The sequence below is a fragment of the Phlebotomus papatasi genome, chromosome 3 (genome assembly GCF_024763615.1).
Source record: "Phlebotomus papatasi isolate M1 chromosome 3, Ppap_2.1, whole genome shotgun sequence".
Taxonomy (NCBI): Eukaryota; Metazoa; Arthropoda; class Insecta; order Diptera; family Psychodidae; genus Phlebotomus; species Phlebotomus papatasi.
In genome coordinates, this window is record NC_077224.1 from 2,912,414 (window position 1) to 2,935,951 (window position 23,538).

The 23,538-nt window shown below is 33.2% G+C and overlaps 1 protein-coding gene across 2 annotated transcripts in view; it reads right to left on the reverse strand.

Annotated features, from left to right (window-relative positions):
• Positions 1–1,929: 1,929 nt before the first annotated feature.
• The window catches only part of LOC129806434 (homeotic protein ocelliless), an 87,485-nt gene continuing 65,876 nt past the window's right edge, over positions 1,930–23,538 (reverse strand). For both annotated transcript variants that reach the window (XM_055855026.1, XM_055855025.1), the window contains 2 exons: positions 12,947–13,101; positions 1,930–4,814 (listed from right to left, as the gene is read on the reverse strand). In XM_055855026.1, coding sequence (XP_055711001.1) covers positions 3,909–4,814; positions 12,947–13,101 — 1,061 coding nt within the window. In that variant the 3' untranslated portion in view covers positions 1,930–3,908. The remainder of the gene's footprint in view (positions 4,815–12,946; positions 13,102–23,538) is intronic.

The following is a 23,538-nucleotide window of genomic DNA, read 5'->3' on the forward strand; positions in this document are numbered from 1 at the left end:
TTCTATAACACAGTATCATTACTTAGTTAATTTTGTTCCAAATAAAGCGAAAATCTATTCTATTCAGAGAATTTAATTTGTTAATTTCTCAGAAAAATTAAAAGTGTACCATTTCACCATTGAATTTTTCATCGATCGACCACGTTTTCCAATGAAAAACACAATAAAGTGACTGTTGTTTTTTCGTTTTGTTTAACATTTATGTCATATTTCTGAATTTCATATTTCGTGAACAAAAAGGGTTTTTCTGAAGTGTCTGCAAATGCTTCAATTGGAAACACCGGAAATATAATTTTTTGGAGAAATTTTCTTATTGTTTTAGATGGGAAGGGAGAAAAGACCAGGAATAAGAACAAATACTGCATGCAGGGGCAACTCAACAAGGTTTTGGAAGCCTTTCGTCGCGGTTTCACTTACACTGTTTGTCTCCAATTAGAACATTTCCCTTGTCTCCATTTGAATTAATTTGTTTTCAATTGAAGTATTTTGCACTCGTGTATTTTTCTTGTATTTAAGAAGTTTTCAAATTATATGTAAAGAATTTTCACTAAACAGTAACATTCTAGAAGAGTCAAGGAGCAAATTTATGTAATTCTCTTCAGAAGAAATATGAACTTAATTCTCTCGTTCAGTAATAGAGTAAAGTTAAATAAATAAGTTACCTTGCCGATTTGAGAGCTCTCCGCTTGAGGTTTTTCCTTTACCGATTCGAAGGTATATCAGAGAGAACTTACCTAAAAACCCGTTGGAAGTTCGAACGTTTAAACTGACAATTTACATAAAAATGAGCAAGTTAATCAAAAGGACATTTCTTTGAATAAATTAACATTTAATTGTGGACCTCAGAGGCAAAATGACACATATTCTATGCTTTAACCATAGGATATGTGTCATTTTGCTTTTGAGCTCCACAATTAATTCTTCCATCCTGAAGTTCCACAGAAATACACAAAAATTCACTTTTCGCAGCAAATTTTTCCACAATGTTGTTGACATTGTTGACGATTGAAGTGTCAAGAATATCGAAATTCGAAATGAAAGAACAATCAGCGGTAAAGCGGCGGGTATATGAACTTGCACTTTAGGCTTCCGGTAGATTTTCGAATAAGTTTGGCTTAGCTTTGGAGTGGCTTTGTTTCTTCGAAAGGTTATTACTGAACGGTGAACCAATGTGTAGTATCTTCTATCAAAGTTAAAGCGTCTGGAAATGGTATTGAATTAGGACATTTACCCTAAACGATTAAAGAGCGCACAGAATTACGTAAAGTTTATTATTTAACCTTAATACGATCTTATTTTGGTTATCTTATTATACTTTATGTGTCTCGGCTTAATATTTTCTATTAAGAAGGTCAATTTATATCAAAGGTAGTAGGAATATCTGACAAATACTTACCTTCGAGTTTTAAGCTTTTTTATCACTAAAATAAGAAAATGAAGGAGAAGAAAACCACTCTGATCGTTAGAATTAGCCAAGACTGAAACCAGAGAATAATATAACATAGTTGTTTTTTCAACGCGAAACGATTTCATGAAATCTCAATTTTTGAATTCAATTAATTTGCAAGAAAAGTTGTTTTTCAAATTAGAAATCATAGTGAGTGTTTTTTTAAAAAGATTTCCTGGTTTGCGTCTTAGCTAAAAATATTTCTGTTTCACGAGTATGAGTGTCAGATGCGAAAAACCTTCAGCATTCAAAATCATCTTCCCTCTTTCGAGTTCGATCAATAGAAGAGCCTTCAAATGAAACATTTCAATCAACAAAATGAATAAAAAATGCAATTAATTTAATTTTTTCAGAGATTTATTTGCAATTTAATTATTTACACACTATCAGTGTTGCATTCATGTATTTTTTAATATCATATTTAATTACTGCAAATTAAATTACAGATATTTTGTTGTTGTTGTTACTTTCGTGTAGTGTAGTGTGTGTATTTGTGGATTGGATTCAGCGTTTTTTTTTTTAATTTTTGAAGTATACTTTGCAAATTATTCTCATTTCGCAGTTTGTTTGAGGAATACCAAACAATTTTTCTGACGCGAAAAAGTAATTTATTCTTTGTTTTAAATTTGAATTGTCAATGATGATTAGTTTACGCGTCGTTTTTTTGTCTTGTAAATTGGATTAAACATTGAATTTTTGCAGTGAATTGCACAAAAAAGTTTAGAAGAATGATATCTAAATACAATGCAATTATTTCTTGCTTTTTCACACATATAGTTTTTTTTCTTTAAATTATCTTCCATTTCAATTGGGTTTTTTCATTTTTAAATTTTCTGATATGACAAATTGATATACTTGTTATCAGCAGTTGTTTTTCTTTTTTTTTTTTTAAATGTAAGACAGAAATATCTTAATTGTTACTTAAGAGTAGGTTTTTTTTTTATACACTTATAGAATATTTTGTACAATTTTTTTTATAATTTTCCTTAATATTTTTTTTATAATATTTATTTATTTTTTTCTTTAATATAAGTATTTTTTCTTTTGCAATAATCTCCGACTCTGGCATTTTCTTTTATATTTAAATAGAAACAATATCTCTGACAAATTGCCATAATTACTTACATGTTCTAGTGGCTGTATTTCTATTTATATATCGTAAAATTAGATAGTGTCTTTTTTTCTTTAATCTTGTCCAGAATATCATCTTCAATAGCATTACACAATCCTCTCGTTCAGTAATAACCTTCCTGATTTGAGAGTTCTCTCCGATTGAGGTTTTTCTTCTGTACCGGTTCGAAGGTATATCAGAGAGAACTTACATAAAAACTCGTTGGAAGTTCGAAAGTTCATGAATTTATCTTAATAGAAATGCAATTCAAACGTTCTGCCATCTAGAAATTCTACAGAAGTACAGAAAAATTCACTTTTTGCTGCAAAAGCTTCTTCTTCTTCTTCTTCTTCTTCTATTTTATGTAAGGCTGTCGGACTCACTCGGGTCCATACCAAGCAAAAGTTTGCAAACTCTTGTGACATGTTGACAATTGAAGTGTCAAAAATATCGAAATTCGAAATGACAGAACAATTTCGTCTCCTCAAAATGAAACTGTCCTAAGTGCATTTAATTTGTATCAGCATTTGTTGCTAATGACGCATCATGAAGCGTCGTATGCTACGATTGCATACACGAAGAAAATGCAGTTAGAACAGTTTCATTTTGAGGAGACAATTTGCTTTATGGAGCTGAGTGAGTCCAAAAGCCTTACATAAAATAGAAGAAGAAGAAGACAGAACAATCAGCGCTAAAGCGGCGAGTACGTGAACTTGCACTCTAGGCTTCCGGTAGATTTTCGAATAAGTTTGGCTTGGCTTTGTAGTAGCTTTGTAGTGGCTTTGTCTCTTTGAAAGGTTATATTACTGAACGGAGCCCTAACTAGTCTCGATACATGTAGTGTTTGTTTCGTCAGAAAATAATTAACAAGTCACTTCCAAGATTGGTAAGTTTGGAAGGTGTTGGTTCAGCAAAAAAACTTAAACATTGCAAGTAAACTTTGAGATAAGATTCCTTTCGTCGCTGTCTTATCAAGATATTTCATCGATAAATATCTCAGGAGGAGGGGTAGTTCGTTTTTAGCAAAGGAGCTATGGGTGTCTTATCTCTCTTTTCTTTTGTTTTATAAATCTTTCTCACGAAGAAGAAAAACCATGTTAGAATAATCTAGGACTTGGGTAGCGGCAAATGAAGAGACTCTATCAGAATTCTCTACTAACTGTCATCATAGTCGTGTCCACTTCGGGACAAATTGATTGATGGCCTCTTGAATAAGGATTTGTGATGATGAAGTGGTGGCTTGATCTTGAAGAGTGACGTAGGTGATGCAGTTGATGTAAAGTCAGTTGACGTAAAGTCACACTCAGCAGCATCATCTTCGTCTTCCTCCACTTCATGGTTCACCTGCTCCTAGACCATATTCACGTACTTATCCTGCGGACTCATGTAGTCGAGACCATTTGGTGAGAAGGTCTGAGCTCCCATGGGTCCGCCCAATCCAGATCCCGAAGTCAATCCAAAGTTTGATGCAGCATAGCCTGTATGGCCCATGTTGTAGTTGGCCTGACTTTGGTTGTTGAAGTAGTCCATCTGTGTGTAATACGAGGGTGTGTTGTAGTTATTGGGGTACTGATTGTACTGATTGTGCCAGAAGTTGTAGTCTTGATGTGGCACATACGACAACGGTGGTTGATGGGCGGCAGATTGTGGTGTTATCGGTGGCGAAGGTGTTGTGATAACAGATGAACTAGATCCATGTGGTGTTAGGTTGCCTCCGGTTTGTCCAAGGCGTGCATTGATATTGGCATAGGGACTGGCATGATGAGCCACCGATAGTCCCATTTCGGCATCTTTTAGCACATCGTATCCCGTCGATCCGGTCTTCAGGCTATCACCTCCGGTACCCAGAGATCCAGAAGATGAATGAAATGACGGTACTTCCTTCTTGCAGATCACATTAATCGGCGGACTGACGGACGTTGAGGGGGTTATTGGCAAGATGGGAGATGAATTGTGACCGGCAACTGTTCCCAAACCACTTGCAGCATTCGTACCATGTTGTGGTTGACTTGGCTGTGTGTGCTTGTGATTGCTAATCGATGTTGTTTTGGCCGTCGACGACGTCGTCTTGGAGCTATTCGATGTTCCACTTGATGTTGTGGTCGGATTGGTGCTGTTGCTGTTGTTGTGTCTCGCCGTTGAATTTGACGAGTTGCTTGAACTATTTGTTGATTTTGAACTATTGTTGAGGTTTGTTGTCGATTGTTGATGCTGCAATTGTTGACGACACTTAGCCCTTCGATTCTTGAACCATACCTACAAAAAAAATCCAAAAAAAAAATCGTTTTCGAAATATCCACAGAAATCCAGCGTCTTCTATATCTAATCTATATCTTCTAGCCCTTCTAGTCTCCCTCTTGATTTCAGCCCATTCCCCCAAAATCACGCAGGAAAATTACATCAGTGTAAATCCGTAAACAAATCATCTGGCCCACTAGGCAGAAAATGACAAACACCCCCTCAGAATTCCACAGTTAGGAATGCTATTCATCCCGGGGCTTTTCCCATAAGAAAGGAGTTTCTGGCCCTCAATCATCGCACCCCATTGAAATTCAGCTGAAAATTCAATTGCCTTCGGTACAAGGGTAATGTTTTAGTAATGATGATATTTTTTCAAGCGTTCACTTCTGCGGCAAAACGAGTGTGATGGAAAATTTTTGGTTGTCGATTTACAGTATAAGGGGTGTTTTTAACATGGTACAGAGTGTACCATTTATAATGCAAGGCGAAATTGAAATTTTAAGCGATGTTTAAATGCAGTTTATGTGGTATTTTTAGCCTAGTTCTTGAAGGTCTCAAAATCCTAAATAGAGTGCGATTTCATTGCTTTTTGAGAACCTAATAGGTTACTCATCTTTAATAATCCAATCCTAAATTATTATTTTTTTAAGTTGTGATTGAGAAGAAATTAGAGCAGTTAAGCTATATGGCTAATCATTAGGTCTGAAGCCCGTATAAGGGTCATGTCATCTATCTGGATTTCAAATATGTGCAATTATAAGCTTCGATAAAATCTTGTAATTAAAGCTAATGAGGGCTTCAGGCTAGAGTTTTATCCAAGTTCCTAAAAGCGGTCTTCAAGCTAGGGATTTATCCTAATTCCCGAATGTCTCAAAATCCTAAATAGCAATTATTTTATTGTTTTTTTTTTTAGAAGGTAGTTAATAATTTGTCTTCAATAAACCAATCTTAAGTCCAAATTTTCCTAAAATTCTTGGCTAATAAGAAATTAGAGCAGTTAAGAGCTATATGGCTAAGCCTTAGGTCTGAAGCCCGTATAAGGGTCATGCCATCTATCGGGATTTCAAATATGTGCAATTATAAGCTTCGATAAAAGCTTATAATTTAAGGCTAATCAGGGCTTCTGGCTAGAGGTTTATCCAAGTTCCTAAGAGCGGTCTTCAGGCTAGGGATTTATCCAAGTTCGCGAAGGTCTCAAAATCCCAAATAGCAATTATTTTATTGATTTTTTCAGAAGGTAGTTAATCATTTTCCTTAAATAATCCAATCTTAAATCTAAATTTTCCAAAACTTCTTGGCTAGTAAGAAATTAAAGAAGTTAAGCCCTATGGCTAAGCCTTAGGTCTGAAGCCCGTAAAAGGTTACGGAATCCTAAATAATAACCAATTAATTTTAATATTGAATTCTAAATCAAAATTATCACAAAAATATTATTGAATAAGAAATTAGAAAATATAAGCCATGCGGCTAAATCTTAGGTTCAAAGCCCGTATAAGGTAAAGTTTTGATATTTCTCGTCTTTGAGGTTATGTATGAAATACTTTAGCAAATACAGAGTAAAGAAGACTTCTTTGGAATTGGATCGGTTCAGGTAAATCGCAGAGTTAAAATATTCAATACATTGCTAAATTAAATTTTAAAAAAACGCGAAGGTCTCAATTAAGAAAGAAAAATAGTTTATTTTTTGTAGATTTTAAGGTTATGTTTAAATTGCTTTTAAATACTAAGTAAAGCAAGAATTTAAAGTAATGCTAAGCTAGACTTACTTTGACTTTGTTTTTGAGGTTATTTTTAAATTTAATGAAAAACACACATAAATATTTCATAAAATAGTCCGTAAGCGTTTGTGAATTCCCATTGGGGACTTTTTGCCAAAAATAAACCCAGGCTGATCCTCGAGAATACTCAGCTCGAAAAATTTGGCGGTAAAAGATCAGCCCAAACTATCATACACTGAGGATTTAGGATCAAGGATTAGCTTTTGCGTAAATTTTTATTAAATGTGCCCGCTTTGCAATCAATGCATTTTTCATACAGGCAGGACTACTCTAACCTTCCCATTATTCATATCTTAATGAATTTTAAGATTTTACGACATTGCGTACCACTACACTCTCTCTCTCTTCTTTTTATGTTTTGGCTGTCAGACTCAATCAGGTCCATATAGCCATTTCGCTCACTCTTATTTACATACGAGTTCCATCTGTTTTTCTTTTTTTCCCATATGTTTGTTCCTCTCATCTCTCCTTATCATTTTTTTTCTTTTTTTGCTCCATCACAAATCCTTTTTTGCTCCCTTATCTTTTATCATACTTCCTTCTTGATATTTTTGCGTTCAGTTTGTAGCTTTCAAGGACGGTGAAAAACTGTTTTCCAATTATTCACCGGACGCGCTTCGATCAAGGATCGAACCGAGGGCCTCTGCGTCACAAAGCCAACACTTTGCCTATTGAGCTACCGAGACCCCTACCACTACTCTCCATGTTTTTTCATTCAATTGACATTTCGAAAAGTACCCAAAAACACCCAAAGTAAAGCTTTTTATTTTCAGCACTGGCGCTGATGTCGCCTAATCTTCGTAATTTCACTAGACCTCGTGAATTTAGAAGATCAGCTTGATCTTTCAAATTTTTGGCCGATCCTTGAGTGTATTGACACTAATTCTCATTTTTCGAGCTAATCCCTGAGTCAATCCCTATGTCTATTTTGGGCTTTACGCAATACTCTTAAATCGTATATCCTACTAACAAATTCGTAAAAGTTTGTACTCTTTCACAAACATTGTATGTTACATGATACCTCTGGACGACCCAGTGCTAACAAAGAGAAATCCAAGTAAAACCCAAAAAGATGAAAAAGGCGTAAAATTGTAGCAAATATTATAAAAATTGTGAAAAGATAGTGTAAAAACAGTGCCCGGTTCCCTTTTATGCCCGATTACAATCCTGACCAAAACCCTGAACGGGTCTCAAAGAAAGAGTGCAAGACATGACGACTGATAAAGGCTTGGAGACCGAGCCGAAAGCTCTAGAAACAGTTTTTGTGTTTTCCCTGAGTGGACTTTCGGGTTTCCCTATTATAGATCACATCGACCACATGATCACACGACGAGTACGTTTTATTCTTTTACAATTATTTCTTGGTAATTATTCTTAAATGTACAGAAAAAATGTTCGTAAAATTTTGTCATTTTTTGTAAAGTTTTGCACTTTTGAGTGTTTCTGATGAATAAAAATATCTAACTATCTGAATAGATATTCTGTAACAAAATGACAATGTCATATGACAAATTATTTTTTTTAGTGATAAATTCAGATGAATTAATCGAATAACCAATGTATGTCAGGTACTAAGAGTTTTATAGAGAATCTACCATGGACATTTGTCATATGATATTGTCATATTGTTACAGAATTACCCCACTTGGCTCATCGATGATTGTAGATCATCGAAGATCTACTGATCACAAGGAATTAATTTGCAAAAGGAAAAATTTTAAAAAGTAATTTTTTCTATCATATTTTGCACTTGGTTTCCCGAACATACATGAGGCAACAAACTTTTGGCACCTACTGTATATGGCTGTAGCTTAATAGATACTAAACCGATTTCATTCTACTCTGAGAGAAAGTTAAAGATCTTGGAATGATGGACAATATTCTAGAGCAGAGGTGCAAGAACTGTTTGAAACCGAACAAATGTCAAATCAAACTTGTACGTAAATGGTTCAACGTTTCAACCGTTCTTGCACACCTCTGTTCTAGAGCTAGTAAAGTTAATAAAACTGACACTAGAGGCTCTGTTGCGGTGTTGCGTTTTCGCTGATCCAAACTGTTTTTTGTTTTCAAGTATATTCACCCTCTATTTAGTCACTTTTTCACTGTTTTATGCTTTCCCACTCAACCAAAAGGGGATGAATTGCTTCTGATATAACACAATTTTCGCTATTAGATTTCACATCTCACAGCGTGTGCCTAAGATATTAGGTTTCACTCTTTTTTATCTCGAGAAATTCAATTTGATTTCAAACTCGAGAATGGTTGATTGGTGCTGACAAATTTGTTAAACATTTTACCAATTTCTTGTGTTTCTTTTTTCCTTGATTTCTCATACAATGTGATTTAATGATGCAACATGGGAATTTTGATGTTTATTTTCTCCTTGTTAAACATCGATTTTAACTGAGAACAAGATATCTCTTTTCTTTTCCCTTTAACACTCAAATTGTACCCCCTGAAGGCGCCAGATGAATTCATACAAGAGATTGATGACATCTTTAGTGTCCAATGAACAAATACAGCCGTGTTTCTTCTATTTTGTTTGAAAATATTTTTTCCGGACATTTGGAGTGTCATGAATACAGTGAGGGGCACAATAAAAGTATCCTTCCAAAGGAAGAAAAAAATCAAAGTTTGAAGGAATATTTGCCAATAAAATACAAATATAAAATGCATTGTAATGTTAGAGGGAGAATGTTTTTCTTTTTCTTATTTTCCTCAAATCTAACCTTTCTTGTGACACTGAAACCCCTAAAGTAAAAATACCTCAAATACATTTGTTCAATTCTCCATGAGGTGTTAAATAACCGAAAATTTGTCTGATATCTCTATGAGATCTTGCAAACTATCTTTTCTGTATTGGTTTTCTTTGGTCTTTCTTCTTCTTTTTTGCCATTGCGATTTTCACTTGGAATATTGAAATGTATTTATGAAAAATTGGCCAAAACAAGTCTTTCACTTCGAACAAATCAAGATAGTTCGTGTAGAAAAAAAGTATCGAATTTCGAAAGTGTCGAGAAATTGATTAGATCGTGTATCTTATTTTTATCCAAAATTTAACAAGGAATAGAGCACAGTGAGAAAAAATGAAAGAAAGTGATTTGCTGTATATTTCACTTTTTGACAAAATTGTTAGATTGTTTGTATTTCATTGAAATTGAAAAGTAACATTGAGTGCAAAAGATAACAAGCAGAGGATCCCCTTTTTTAAGTGTTACAGTAGAACCCCGCTATAGGCCATCGATCGACCGTTGATTTCAAAACACTGATTTTAAGTTAGGTTATGTTTTTTCAGTACGCGACATGCAATGTTGTCATAATTATTTTAATATTTTTGGCAAACTTTATTGAGTAGTTGTGATAATTGTGATCCATAATGAAAAGAGCGAGGACAAGTACCACAATCGCAAAGAAAGTGGAAGCCTTCGAGCAATTTCAATACTAAAAGTCGTTGATAATTAAAAAAAAATGACATGGACTAGTGCGACCCAAGTGTCAAATCTTGAATCAAATATGTCCCATAGCGAGGTTCTACTGTACAGCCTTGCCTTCCAACGTTGAGTAAAACATCACGAAGAACCTATATTTGCACATCCCAAAAACACTGAAAGAAATACTTGTCTACCCTCCCCTTGGGTTTTAGTTGTTATTTTGAGGGGTGAATTTGTCACATTGTTAAAGAAAATGTATTATCGCGCCCATTTATGACTGTTTACCGAGAGTGAATTTTACGCAAACTGGCATACCAACTGAATTGAACAAATAATATGAGAGATTCATTGGACAGAGAGAGGGATGATTTTCTCTTTTTTTGTTGTTGTTGCCCCTGAGCCTGGGGGAATAGTCATTGGCGCGGGGGAAAATTCTGTGGTGACAAATCGCAGATGTTTTTCCCAATCACTTTTCACATTCAAAAGAGGTACAGAGGATGACGCACATTTGGAAATGTTCAGTGGTTCGTGCGAAAAAAGGGTGACAAATGCAACATTTCGCTGATGATAGAGAGTGGGCAAAAAACGCGATGTGTTTGCAGTATAAACAACGGATGATTGGATCAACAACCATCGTAAGCGGAAAAGTACCCCGATAGTAATGCAAAATTGTGGTACGCGAATTTTAATAAATTAGTGTTAGTCTTTTAGTGCACTTTTAAAAGACTTAAAGTGAGAATTTTCTTTAGAAATTCCTATAGGAGCTCTTAAGATCCTTAAGAGTGCGCCACTTTACTTATAGTACTCTCAATGATGGGACCAAGAGCGTTATAAGCAAATAAAAAGATTTTTGGTTCTATAGTGCCGCACTTAAGGAATTCCACAACACTATATTAAGAAAAAATTGTTTCTTGTGATTGAAAATAATTTTTTTTTTGCGAAGAAGTACGTTTTGTTCCATCTATTCCTCGGATCGGAACACTTTTTTTGTGGAAAATTGAGCTCAGCGTACTCAGATGTCATTTTCGCAGCCATTATTGAATGTTTTTGTTGTGAAAAAATACTTTACCAATGATAATTAAACAATTTTAGAAGTTTTTTCTTGGTGAATTTACACTACACATTGTAAGAGTGACGAAAAGGCTTCAATGAAGCATTGCAGAGTAATTTGGATACCAAGAAAGCAGATGAATCCGCATCAAAAACGTCTGCCGATCCCTGGATCACCTGATTAAATCCCTTCCGATTCGCGGAATACAATGCATCATTGCATTTAAATCTAGTATTAATTTTCGTAAATAACAAAAGTGTAGAGACACAGAAATATTAAAATGGATCATTAATATATCAACTGGGATACAAAAAACTACCAAATAGTGTTTTGGGGCTTATATTTTCAGCTAAATATGTAGTTTGTTTCTTAACATTCCGATCCGTGGTACACTTCCCTTACAAATCGTTAATATTACATTGGCTTTACGCTTAGAAAAAAATACAGAAAAAAGGCTGCATGAACCAGTGTAAATGACGGGATTCAATTGGAGCTTAAATACAGTTCCCGAAGGTTTCAAAAACATAAATAAAAGCATTGAGAGAAATGTGAAAAAGTTAAATAACATTCCGGAAATGGTAATTTTATCCTACTATCCGAATCAATGTAAATATTACCCTTTTAAGTGTTTTACGGGTTAAAATTATCCTTTTATATGTGGATTTCACACCTTGTTGAATCAGTCCTAATAATGGTTTTTCAAGATCAAAGATTAAAAAGACACTAGAGAGCGCATTTGTCAAGCAAATTGGGTTATGGTTGGGCCCGTTGGAAAGCTCTTGAAGTTTCCTGTATAACTGAAACGGTTCTAATCGGTTTTGAACCGGTTCATAGCAGATAACTAATTTTTGTCCGAAAATCAATTCTATTACTTTTGAAACAATTTTGGAGGATCTTTTAAATGATTTATGAATCGGTTCAAATCGGTTGAGAACCGGTAAACGGTAAATGATGCGAAAATACTTTTGAGGTATAATATATAATTCACGAGTTCGAGCATTTCGCAAAGCCTGAGATGCTTTTTCACCCATTTTCTCAGAAAAGAAATTTTACTGATTTTTCAAAATTTAATGGATCATTTGCCCCATTTGCCCTATATCAAACTCTAAATAATAGTATCTACAGAAATCTTGCTTTATAAGGAGTTAGAGGAGTTGAGTTATTACGGTTAAGCCTGAGGTATGAAAAATGTACAGTAGACTCTCGCTCAATTGGACAAAAAATGTGTTAACAATTTTCACGTTTCATTTTGAAGCAAATTTGCAAATTACAATCAGTCACAACCACCCCATTGCATTTTATTTCCGTTAGACTACTCCCATTTTGCCTATTTCTCCCCAAAGCCTCATTGACAATAGCCCACTGCTTCCTCCCATCCCTCCCGGCCTCCCTGAACCTTGCCTCATAATAACCCTTCTTTTCTCTCACAACAGACTTCTTCACATTCTTTTCAATCGTTCTAAGTCGCCGTCCCAGACGAGCATCATTCGGGTGCTTCTTATAACGCTTACCGAGATCATTCTTGTATGCGATTAACTTCTGAAGATTATTAGAAATCCAGGGTTTTAATTTCTTATCCCGGCCCTTACAATGTTCAGAGCGAACGGAGCATCTCGAAATAAGACCATTGAGTTTGTCAATAAAAAGAGAAAAGGCTAAATTATATAATATATTTTTACACCTAAAAAGTGTTAAAGTTACGAGGAAAAAAAGTTAATCGCAATCATTATTTTTCCCTTATGGCAATTTCTGTTGAAACCGACGGAAGGCAAATATCTTTGATCGATGAGACAATCGGAGAGAATGGTAAATTGATGAATAATTTTTGAGGGGTAAAATAAGAGAAATCAAATCCTTGGGAGACAAGATAAAATATTACATCCTTACCTGAACTCTCGATTCTGGTAAATTAATCTTAAGCGCCACTTCTTCCCGCATGAAAATATCCGGATAGCGGGTTTTTCCAAAAAGTGATTCCAGGACATCGAGTTGCGTTCTCGTAAAGGTTGTTCTCTCCCTTCGCTGCTTTCGCGGATTTACACCTGAATGAAAAATAATACGATAAACGTGAATTTTCTGGGTTTTCCCCAAATATTTTGTCATTCACAAAAAAAATTCTTATGCTTATTCATGTGACAATGCTAAAGAAAATTTACAAACTGACACAATCATTTTCTACGGAACACTGAAAACACATAGTATTAAAATTTTCATGTTACCACTCGTGGAAATTTTCACGGGAGAAGGGAAGAGGGTGAGGGAGAGAGTCATTGATGCTGCGAAAAGGAATTCTTGTGTCATCTGCAATGGATCACACGATAGGATTTATTCGCAATATCATCCAATTGACGAAGGGATATGCGTGAGGAAAAGTTTAAATTAACTCTATACGTTATTACTTCTCCTTTTAAAATATTGAATGTCCTTTAAAATGGGTTTCTCGCTTGGTTTACCTTTAGAGAACAATTTATAGAGGAAGATTTTTGAAGCAAATATTTTCCTATTGAAAGATTTATTAATTAAAAAGTCTGACTTTTCCCAATGGAAGATTAATGTGCAGTAGGAAAAGTTTTAGACAGGACAGTCGAAAGATCTAAAAAGTTGTTTCAATTTTTTTTTTATAAATTTATTCTTCTGAGCCAGACAGTAAAATATGAGTTGCGGCTGAAACTGTGAATTTCTTTTATTGCAAATAGCATTTTGTGTGAATATATATAAAATAAAATAAAAACATTATGGAAGATCATAAATCTGAATTAAGAGAAGAGTGTAAAAAAAATTACGTTGTTTCGAAAGGGGATGATTTTATTTTTTGTATATGCTACCTCCTCAGTTTCTATGTTCAAAACTTTCCGCCCCTCTGTTTCTCTCCCTTTGGCATAAAGTTGTGGTTATATAGAAAATTCATGTGTGTACATAGTGGTGTGACAAAAGCAATTTTCAGCTGCACTTTTGATATGAAATATGGTGTTTAGCATTTTGCTGCTGTTCCCTCCCAATTTCTGCTCAAACCTTCTGTGAACACTGGAAATACTCCTCCCAATCAATAAATGAACAATTTACACAATTTTAATGCTTTTATTCTTGTAGCTTATTGAAGTGAAAAATGTAGAAATAGTGGAATTTAGAAATTTTAAATGAACTTGTTGAATATTTTCGTATTCGTACGTAAAGTATAAGAAGATATAATTGAAAAATATAATATTTTCATGTAGTTTAAGGATGGAATTGGTATCGCTCATTTTTTAAGTAAAGCTGTCTACAGTCTACACATTATGAGACAATTCTATCAAAAATGAGCTTCAAGAAGAATCCTTCAAAAAAATGCCTACACAGTAAAAAAATTTTTGGCTGCTTTACCATGATTTTCATTGTAAATTTTACATTAAACATGTAAGCGTGTGTACTAATACACATTTGTGTAATTTGTACAAATTAGTATGAAAACGGTGTAACTTGTACACCTTTTATTTGAAAATTGTGTAATTTTACACGAAATATGTAAGAAAATATACAAAACTGTGTAATCATTCCCATTTGATTACACAGCTCACAATTACATAAAATTTAAATTATACATTTTCAGATTACACGTTTTGTTGAAATACATAATTTGTGTACCTTTACAAGAATAATCGTGGTAAAAAAGCAAACCAAGGATTATTCTTGTAATTTTTTTTACTGTGTACACATTTGTGAGAATGTTTGATAAAAATATCGTTTTTTGAAGAAAATTTGTCTAAAGGCCCCTACACATTGGGAGCAAATTTTATCAAAAATTGCATTTTGACAGAATTCTGACGTTCTCACCCAGAGAAGTGCAGACGATTTCTTTCAAAAAGCATTTTTTAACGAATATTGCTCCCAATGTATAGAAGCTTAACCCTTTAAGGACGATTGGAACACCGGTGTCCCATAAAGGAAATAATTTTTCCTGACTACCTAAAGTTATTTCTTTCTTATGTCTGTACATAATTGTAAAGTAAAAGGTTGAAGGAATCTAGAATATTTTTCAGAAGAATTTCGGTTCAACAGAATGTGGCAGGAAATAGACGGAGACACTGAACCTTTCTTGATTTTCACAATTTTATTCTCTACTAACTTACTCTGTAGAGAATAAAATTGTGAAAATCAAGAAAGGTTCAGTGTCTCCGCCTATTTTTTGCTAGAATATTTTTTGCAAGTCTCTAGCTATTTGCCATGTAGTAAATATTTAAGCTCAAAAATGGCGAATTTTTAAATTCCCAAATTCATAATTGATTTTATTTATTTTTTATACTTCCAAATTTTTTTAAGCAAAACCCTTTTGGCAATAAAAACTACAATAATCATACGCAATATTTTTCATTAGAGTTAAAATTATCGGTTATTGGTATAGTCAGAAAAAATACTTAAATTCTTGGGCTATTTTTGTCCCTATCGTTCATAGAAGCACAAAATACACCGAATCAAACTCTGTTGGACCTTCCAAGGTTAGATGTAAGACTTATCATTGATTATGTTTCTCAGTTTAATTTTTATTGTTGATGTACAGTCCGTAAAAAGTGTCTCGTCGTTAAAGGGTTAAATGTGTAGTCAATTTCCTTCAAAAACCACATTCAATTCAAGGTAATTTTCATCCAAAATTTTTGAAAGGAATTACCTGCTACACATTGGAACAAAATTCATCAAAGTAATTTTTGACACAATTTTTGGAGGCAACTAACACGATTCGAGATTGTTTCTTACGAAAACTTGTTGTTTTCTGTTGGAAAAAGTGAGAAAAGCGTTTGGTGAAGTTCCTTGGGATAGCATTTAGTGAATTTTTGTGGAAAATTTCCCAAAAATGCGAAGGAAGTGTGTTTTTCTGGAAATGTGAAGACATTTTTCTTCAAAAATTCATTCAAAAAGAGGAATTTTTCTTTCAAAAATTTTTGAAATAATTCTTGATGAAATGTGTAGACACCTTAAGACAAAAGTATTCCCTTCAGTGACTATCGTCATACTTTACAGAGCGCACGCAAAGTATTTGGCTCCATCAGGGTTGAATCAGTGAACCACTTATAAAAGAATTTGTGGTCAGTATTATTGGATAACACGACCAGTAAATTGTGAAAAAAGTAAACTAAAAATTAACATAGGGTAAAGTGTTACAAGTTGGACAGTGGTACAAGTTGGACAATGCAATGGTACAATTTGGACAGGGCTTTTTGTCTTGATAAATTTAGTACTTCATTTTTATTTGTATTATTATTAATACTTTAGTTTTACAATTTGGTTCCTTGTGCTTAAAAACAAATTTTGTACTGTATTTATCAAGAAAAAGCCATGCCAAACTTGTACCGGCGATTTGTCCAACTTGTAACACTAATTCCAAATTATATCACTTTAGCCTATTAGTTAATTTGTTGTAAAATACTGAAGTTTCATGATTTCAAAAGTAATTTAAATACAAAATCCGTGGATCTTCTAAATTTAAAACTGTTATACTCTATCTGAATTCAAAACTACGATTCTCGAAATTAAAACCTACTCTTTCCCTAGATTTAAGCGCAATTCTTGGCTCTGATATACCTTTTAGCTTGGTATAATTCCATGAAATCAAGATTCACTTCTCTTTTTTTTCAAAAGATTTGCATAAGTATATCTCACTCTTTCGGTCTTAAATTGGACTCAACTAAATTTAATTTTGAGTAATGCTCAGAAGAAGAAGAAGAAGAGTACGAAAGAGTAGAATAGACATATGCAAAGCTCTTAAAAAAGAATGGGATGTGAATTTGGACTTTATGAAATTTTCCTTATCGAAAAGGTGCGCCGGGGCCATAATAAATTGAATTCGTTAATAATGGATCCAGCACACCTTTTAAATCAGAAAATTAGTCGGAATCAGAATCTCTTTCTTTATCATCCGTTTTGCAAATGTCTATATCATTCTTTCGCACTCTTCTTCTTCTTTTAAACATCAGAACAAATTCAAATTTGCTCAATCGAATTTGGAGTACGAAAGAATGAGATAGACACATGCGAAACTTGTGAAAAAGAAAGGGATGTGAATTTTGATTTCTCATTTCTTGACTCTCTAATTGTATTTCGTGAAAAACGCTAAAAATGGTTTGAATTAAATTTCCCTGATCTACGAAGTACCTATGCCGAATTCATAACTGTTTGAAATCGATTTTTGATTGAAAAAAATCGAGCAACATACACTCATCATTTACTTATATATTTTTAATTTGCCGAAATTGGTGTTTTTAATTACCTAAATTTGTTTTTTATGGCTCCAGCACAGATTTTAGGCCAGGACAATTTCATAAAATCTAAATTTACATCCCCTTCTTAATTAAAGCTTTGCATATCTATATCCTACTCTTGTGCACTCTTCTTCTTCTTTTAAACATCACACCAAATTAAATTTAGTTCAGTCCAATTTTGAGCCCGAAAGAATAAGACAGATTTAGACGAACCTTTTGAGAAAGAATGGGACGCGAATTTTGATTTCATAAATTATACTGATCGAAAAGGTGTTCCGGAGACATTATTCTCTTAATTGAAATTGTTACCGACCAAAATTCTCTTCTACTCAAAATGGATTTTACTTCTAATTTAAATTCAATTTCCACTGCTACTATTAAATGAAATATTTGAATGAGTTAGCAATATTTATTAGCAAAATGTATAATTTTACTGAGTTGGCCTATCTTTTGCTAACCAAATTTGAATTTATACTGACAATTTTTAACAAAATATTTCCTTTTTTTTGTCAGCTTCCACGTAGCAGGAATAATTCAAACACTAAGTTTACTTTCTGTGGTCAAATTCAAACATTACTGTGCTTTTAAAATAAAAAAAAACAACGGAAAAAATAAATGTAGGGGAAAGTGGGGTACATTTATATATCAAGCAATATATCCAACTTAAAGTTAAAACGTATCGGTTATACTTAAAGTCGGATTGTAAAACTAACTGTATTTTGTGCCAAAATTATATGCACTAACCGACTGAAGCAGTCACGTTGGTCATAGTAAAGCTTCAAGATCTAAAGTCTAAATAAAATACCTTAACAGATTTTTTAAAATTTTAATTATGTGGGTGTTGTCGAAAAAGCTAAGTCGGTATCTTAAACTCTTTGGATTATAGGGATGTAACCGATAATCATAAAAACGAAAAGGTACGATTATATCAATATCCTGAAAGCTTAAGAATTCTGAAATAGCATATTTTCTAGGACGGAATGACAGGATGAGGTGGGCTATATAGATATATTTTCTTTTTGCAAATTTTTAAAGGAAATTTGATTATAACGTAATGTAATTATGCTCTCGAAGACAATTATGGAGCTAAAACAGTAATTCTAACTCCTCGATGCGTTTAGAATTATGCTATATCGTATTTCTATGTAGGCCTATTGCTGAAAATCCCTATCTCTCCCTAAATTCTTTAAAATCATGAAAAACGTAAATGAGAATAAAGGAAGAGCACCAGCGATCGGCAGTGTTCCTCGGACCGTGAGGTTAATACCGCATTGTTGCTCTAAATCAAATGAATTTTTAAAAAATTATTAGATACTTTTTATCACTTAACTCTTACAAGAATGGTGTGCATTAGTTCAGATTTATTTATTTTATTTTATTTTATTATATTTTATTATATTTATTTATTATTTTATTTTATTTTAATAGCTAGTCGAGTTCCTCAAATTTTTAGAAAGGAGCTATGGGTGAAATCCATAAGGAACATAGAGAAAAAATTGAATTGTCCGAAGTTTGAGTCATCCGAAGGTAGCGCGCTTTCCCCTACATCTATTTTTTATTAATTTATTGTAAAAATTTAAAATGCAAACGCGCAGATATAGGTAAATGGATCACTAATATATCGATTAGCTTACACAAAAATTTCAAATAGTATTTTGAGGCTTACATTTTCAAATAATATTTAGAGCATATCTCTTAACATTCCGATCCGGAATACTCTTCCCTTACAATGTGACTATTTGAAGGGATGACGCTATTAAATTTGCTAGTAGTATTAATTGAACTTATTTAAATCTCAGCTTAATTATGGATTGTGATTATGCTGTCTCGAATCACATAGAACATAGCCATAAACTCAAACTTTATAATTTATCAACGTTTGAATTTTTTAAAAGATTTAAGGAGTAGGAAGTGTTTTATTTTAAGGGATTTCTAAGGTATAAGATCTTGATAATCTAATCTTAAACGTTTATTTATTCAAGGTAACTTGCTTTATTCTTTCATTTGATATATTTTTTCACCCTCAATAAAAGACCTGTGCGAGAGATCAATTGAATTTCTTTTGTGATATGTGAGAAGAATAAATTGGTGTGATTTATCTATTTGGAAATTGTATCAATTTCAATATAGGTTATTTGGGCAAGATAAGTATGTGGGTGGTAAATGTAATAATCATCCCTCGTAAGTTGTTTCAGTGAAAAACACACCCCATTTGTTTACTCAAACACTTTAGCACAACACCCACCATTATCAGGGGGCGATGATGTGGAAAATCTAGATGGGAAATGTCGTGAGTTTATGCGGTATTTTCCATCTGAAGGATGTGCAGAATAGTTTGTTGCCGGCAGGAAGACATAAATTTTCACTTAGTTGTATCAGGGTTAATGATGACGGAGAGAGGAGGATCCGTATCTAAATATTATGTGAAATTTCATATTGATTCACGGTGCCTAAATGCAAACAACCCTCTCTCTCTTCCTTCAACACATTTCGGCTTATTCACTTGATTTCACTACTGGCAAACATAAACTCACGTGTAGTGACTTTGCCACGAAATAATCACATTAAGTTTTCAGTTGAGAAAATAACAAACGAACGTACAGAAAAGTACACTTTACGCCCGCATACAATTAAAATCTCTGACGGAGGAGGCAAGACCCATTGGATATTTTATGCTAAATTCCTGTGTAAATATTTGTGGTAATATGAAATTGCATTTATGACAGTGAATTGTGGTGTATTCATAAAATTAGATAATACCCAATTGGTGGCACGTGTCACTAGAAATTGATATTTTATGTTGACGTGAATGAGTATGTTTCAATTTAATTTTCTATTTTCTTTTTTTTAAAAACAGTAACACACGCTAGAAAATTGGTAAATGGCAAGTGTGCACAAAATTAACGCACTGTTCTGTCTTATTCTGCCTTGGAGACTGAGTAACAACATTTTCAAATTTATTTGTCACTTTGTCACTTATTGCACAATTCGTTTAATGAATTTATCGATTAAGCAATTCGCTCTTGTCTTTATTTCACTTTAACCCTTATATGACTTCTTGGATAATTTATGTATTGATTATTGCTTAATATTGCTTACTTTTAGTATTTTTTACCATTTAGTTTAATGTCATAGACAGTAATTTATAGATCAACAGATCAACTATTTAACTTAAATTTTTTGCTTGTAGGGACGACTGGGGCAGGTCAAGCAGTTCAAGTATTTTTTAACACTAAACCTACCAAGACCCGGTTAAAATTATCTATTTAATTTGTTGCTCTTTTCCAAGACAAATTTGTTGTGTATTAGGGTATTCGAAAAAAAATTTTTTTTTTGCCCCTCATCTTAAACTGTTCTTTATGATGAAAAAAGAAAATACTTGAAACATGAGCGAGATTGGACAATGTTTAGAGGTGGCTCAAATGATAAACATATTTTCGTATCTACCAAAATCTTAAAATCACTTGCTCCTAAGACCTGTTATTGACAATTTTTTTCTTTTTGATACCAAAAATTTTAATTTCTCACAGAATTTTTCTAAATTGACCCAAGTAGCAAAATCCTCTACCATAAATGTTTTTTTTTTACTCGAAAAAATATTTTTTTCGAGTGAAGAAAAAAACATTTATAGAAAAGGATTTTGATATTTCAAAAAATTGCGTGAGAAATTCATACTTTTTCGAGTAAAAAAAAAACATTTACGTTAGAGGATTTTACTACTTGGGTCAATTCAAAAAATTCCCTAAGAAATCAAAATTTTTTCGAGTTAAGAAAAAAACATTTATAGAAAAGGATTTTGATATTTCAAAAAATTGCGTGAGAAATTCATATTTTTTCGAGTAAAAAAAAACATTTATGGTAGAGGATTTTGCTACTTGGGTCAATTTAGAAAAATTCTGTGAGAAATTAAAATTTTTGGTATCAAAAAGAAAAAAATTGTCAATAACAGGTCTTAGGAGCAAGTGATTTTAAGATTTTGGTAGATACGAAAATATGTTTATCATTTGAGCCACCTCTAAACATTGTCCAATCTCGCTCATGTTTCAAGTATTTTCTTTTTTCATCATAAAGAACAGTTTAAGATGAGGGGCACACAGAAAAAAAAGAAAAAAAAAATTTTTCGAATGCCCTATTGTGTATCCTACCCTTCCGCGGTTTGTCTTTTGACCAAAAAAGCGACTAAAAACGGTCAGTAGGTTTAGTGTTAAGTCCGATCTTTCATTCAGACTTACAAAGTCTAGAAGATTTCGCTTGGGTAAGGGAAGAGCACCAGCGATCGGCTGTCTTCCTGGGATCGTCAGGTTAATACCGTATCGTTGTTCCAAATAAAATGAATTTTTAAAAATGATTAGCTACTTTTTACCATTTAACTCTTACAAGAATTCTTTGCATTAGCTCAGATTTAATTTATAAAACCAATTTTTTGTGAGACACCTGATTCAATTCGTGACGATCCTAGGTACAGAGTGCAAGTTTTGATTAACACCTATTTTTTATTACTTGAAATGAAATTCACAGATATTGTTAAATGGATAATTAATAGACTAATTAACAAAAACAAAGATTTCAAAAATTATTTTGGAGCTTATATTTTCAACTAAATATCGAGCATATCTGTAAATATTCCGATCCGTGGTGCTCTTCCCTTATTGTCTATTTGAAAATACAGGGTGAGTCAATTGAAGTGCAATTAATCCAGATCGCCATAACTTTGAAACCGTTTGGGACAGAATGCTCAAATTTTGCATAAAGCTAGTTCATTTTATTGGTTACAATCCCACAAAAGCATTTATGATTTTTTTTTTATCTCTAATCGCACTCAAACGTGATAGCGCGCAGGGGCCTCTCGACATTTCATTTTTCCATACGTTTTTGCATAAAAGCACTGAAGATTATTGGCAAGTTTGTTCCTAAAGAGAATTGACTTATCAGTCTGATATATTTCGAAATAGTGCATTAAAAGCTATCTAAAAATACATATTTCATAATGTTCGCCAAAAATGAAAAACGTGAAAAATAGCTCCACTGTTCATTAGGCTTGATGGGCTCCTGATAGCGCGACTGCTCTATATTTGACCGGAAAGGTTCCATAATATGGTAATTTTTAGGTCCCTTCAAAACCTAAATTGAATGGGATAGTAAAATTTACTATTTGACTATTAACATCTAGAATCCGGATATTAGAATCTTGGAGAACCTTGAGATTAAATTCGTAGGAGGATATTCTAGAGTTTACTGACTATAGCAGACCTTGTGGTCGTTAAAAGTTGTGTAATATCGGAAATTTTGTGTTGATACTTTTAATGGAAATTACAGATAGTCATACTGGTAACACTAATCCCGCTCATTCACGATGCCATGATAAATATTTTTGCGCCAAAAAGACATAACAGAAATATAAACTCATGTAAAAAGAAATTGTCTCCTTGATATCTTTGTCGGGAGACGGATAGCTGTTCATTACACACCCTTTTACTTGAATCTTGCAGAGAGTTCTTAAATCGCGCTCAATTCAACTGTGAGAAAGATATAGAGACACAAATAACTCACTTGACAAACGTCTGGAGGCGCTGCGGTTGCAAAAAATCTCTGAAATGCGACAAAATATTTTCTTCTCTATTTTATCCTTATTAGCAGGTCGTGTCTTTTCTTGTAATATGTACTTTTGCATTCCTTATTAACCAAAATAGTGTTGTACAAAAGGGTTTTTCTCAAACCTATCCTGAATTTTGGGACAGCTCAAAAGAATATGAGTCTTCCAGCTCAAAATTTCATCCCAATGTTTTTGTTGTAATATCGAAGAGTATTTACAATTAACCCAAATAACTGTATTCAACTAAATTAATAAAAGGATTTTCTTGTGAAAATGACTTAACTCTAAGGAATTAAACAATTTTCACATTAAAAACCTCTCATTTTCTCAACGTGAATTTTCGCGGAATTTCGAGGAATGCCAACTGGCACACCAAATTCACTTCGGCTTTTATCGGTCAAACGGTCTCAGGCCTGAACTATAGGGTAGTAAATCCCAAAGACGAGCATGTACAATTCTACAATTTTTGATTGCTCGATGTAATATTACATTTAATTGGGTCAATGTTTTACTATACGGCTATTAAAATTTTGTATGGAGGATGATAAATTTTACCATCCTGATTTTCTTAGTGTAGATGGCGCAAATGAAATGTACTGAGACGTATTGTTTCTCTAGAAAATCACAATTTCGTGCTGGTGTGTTTCATACTGATT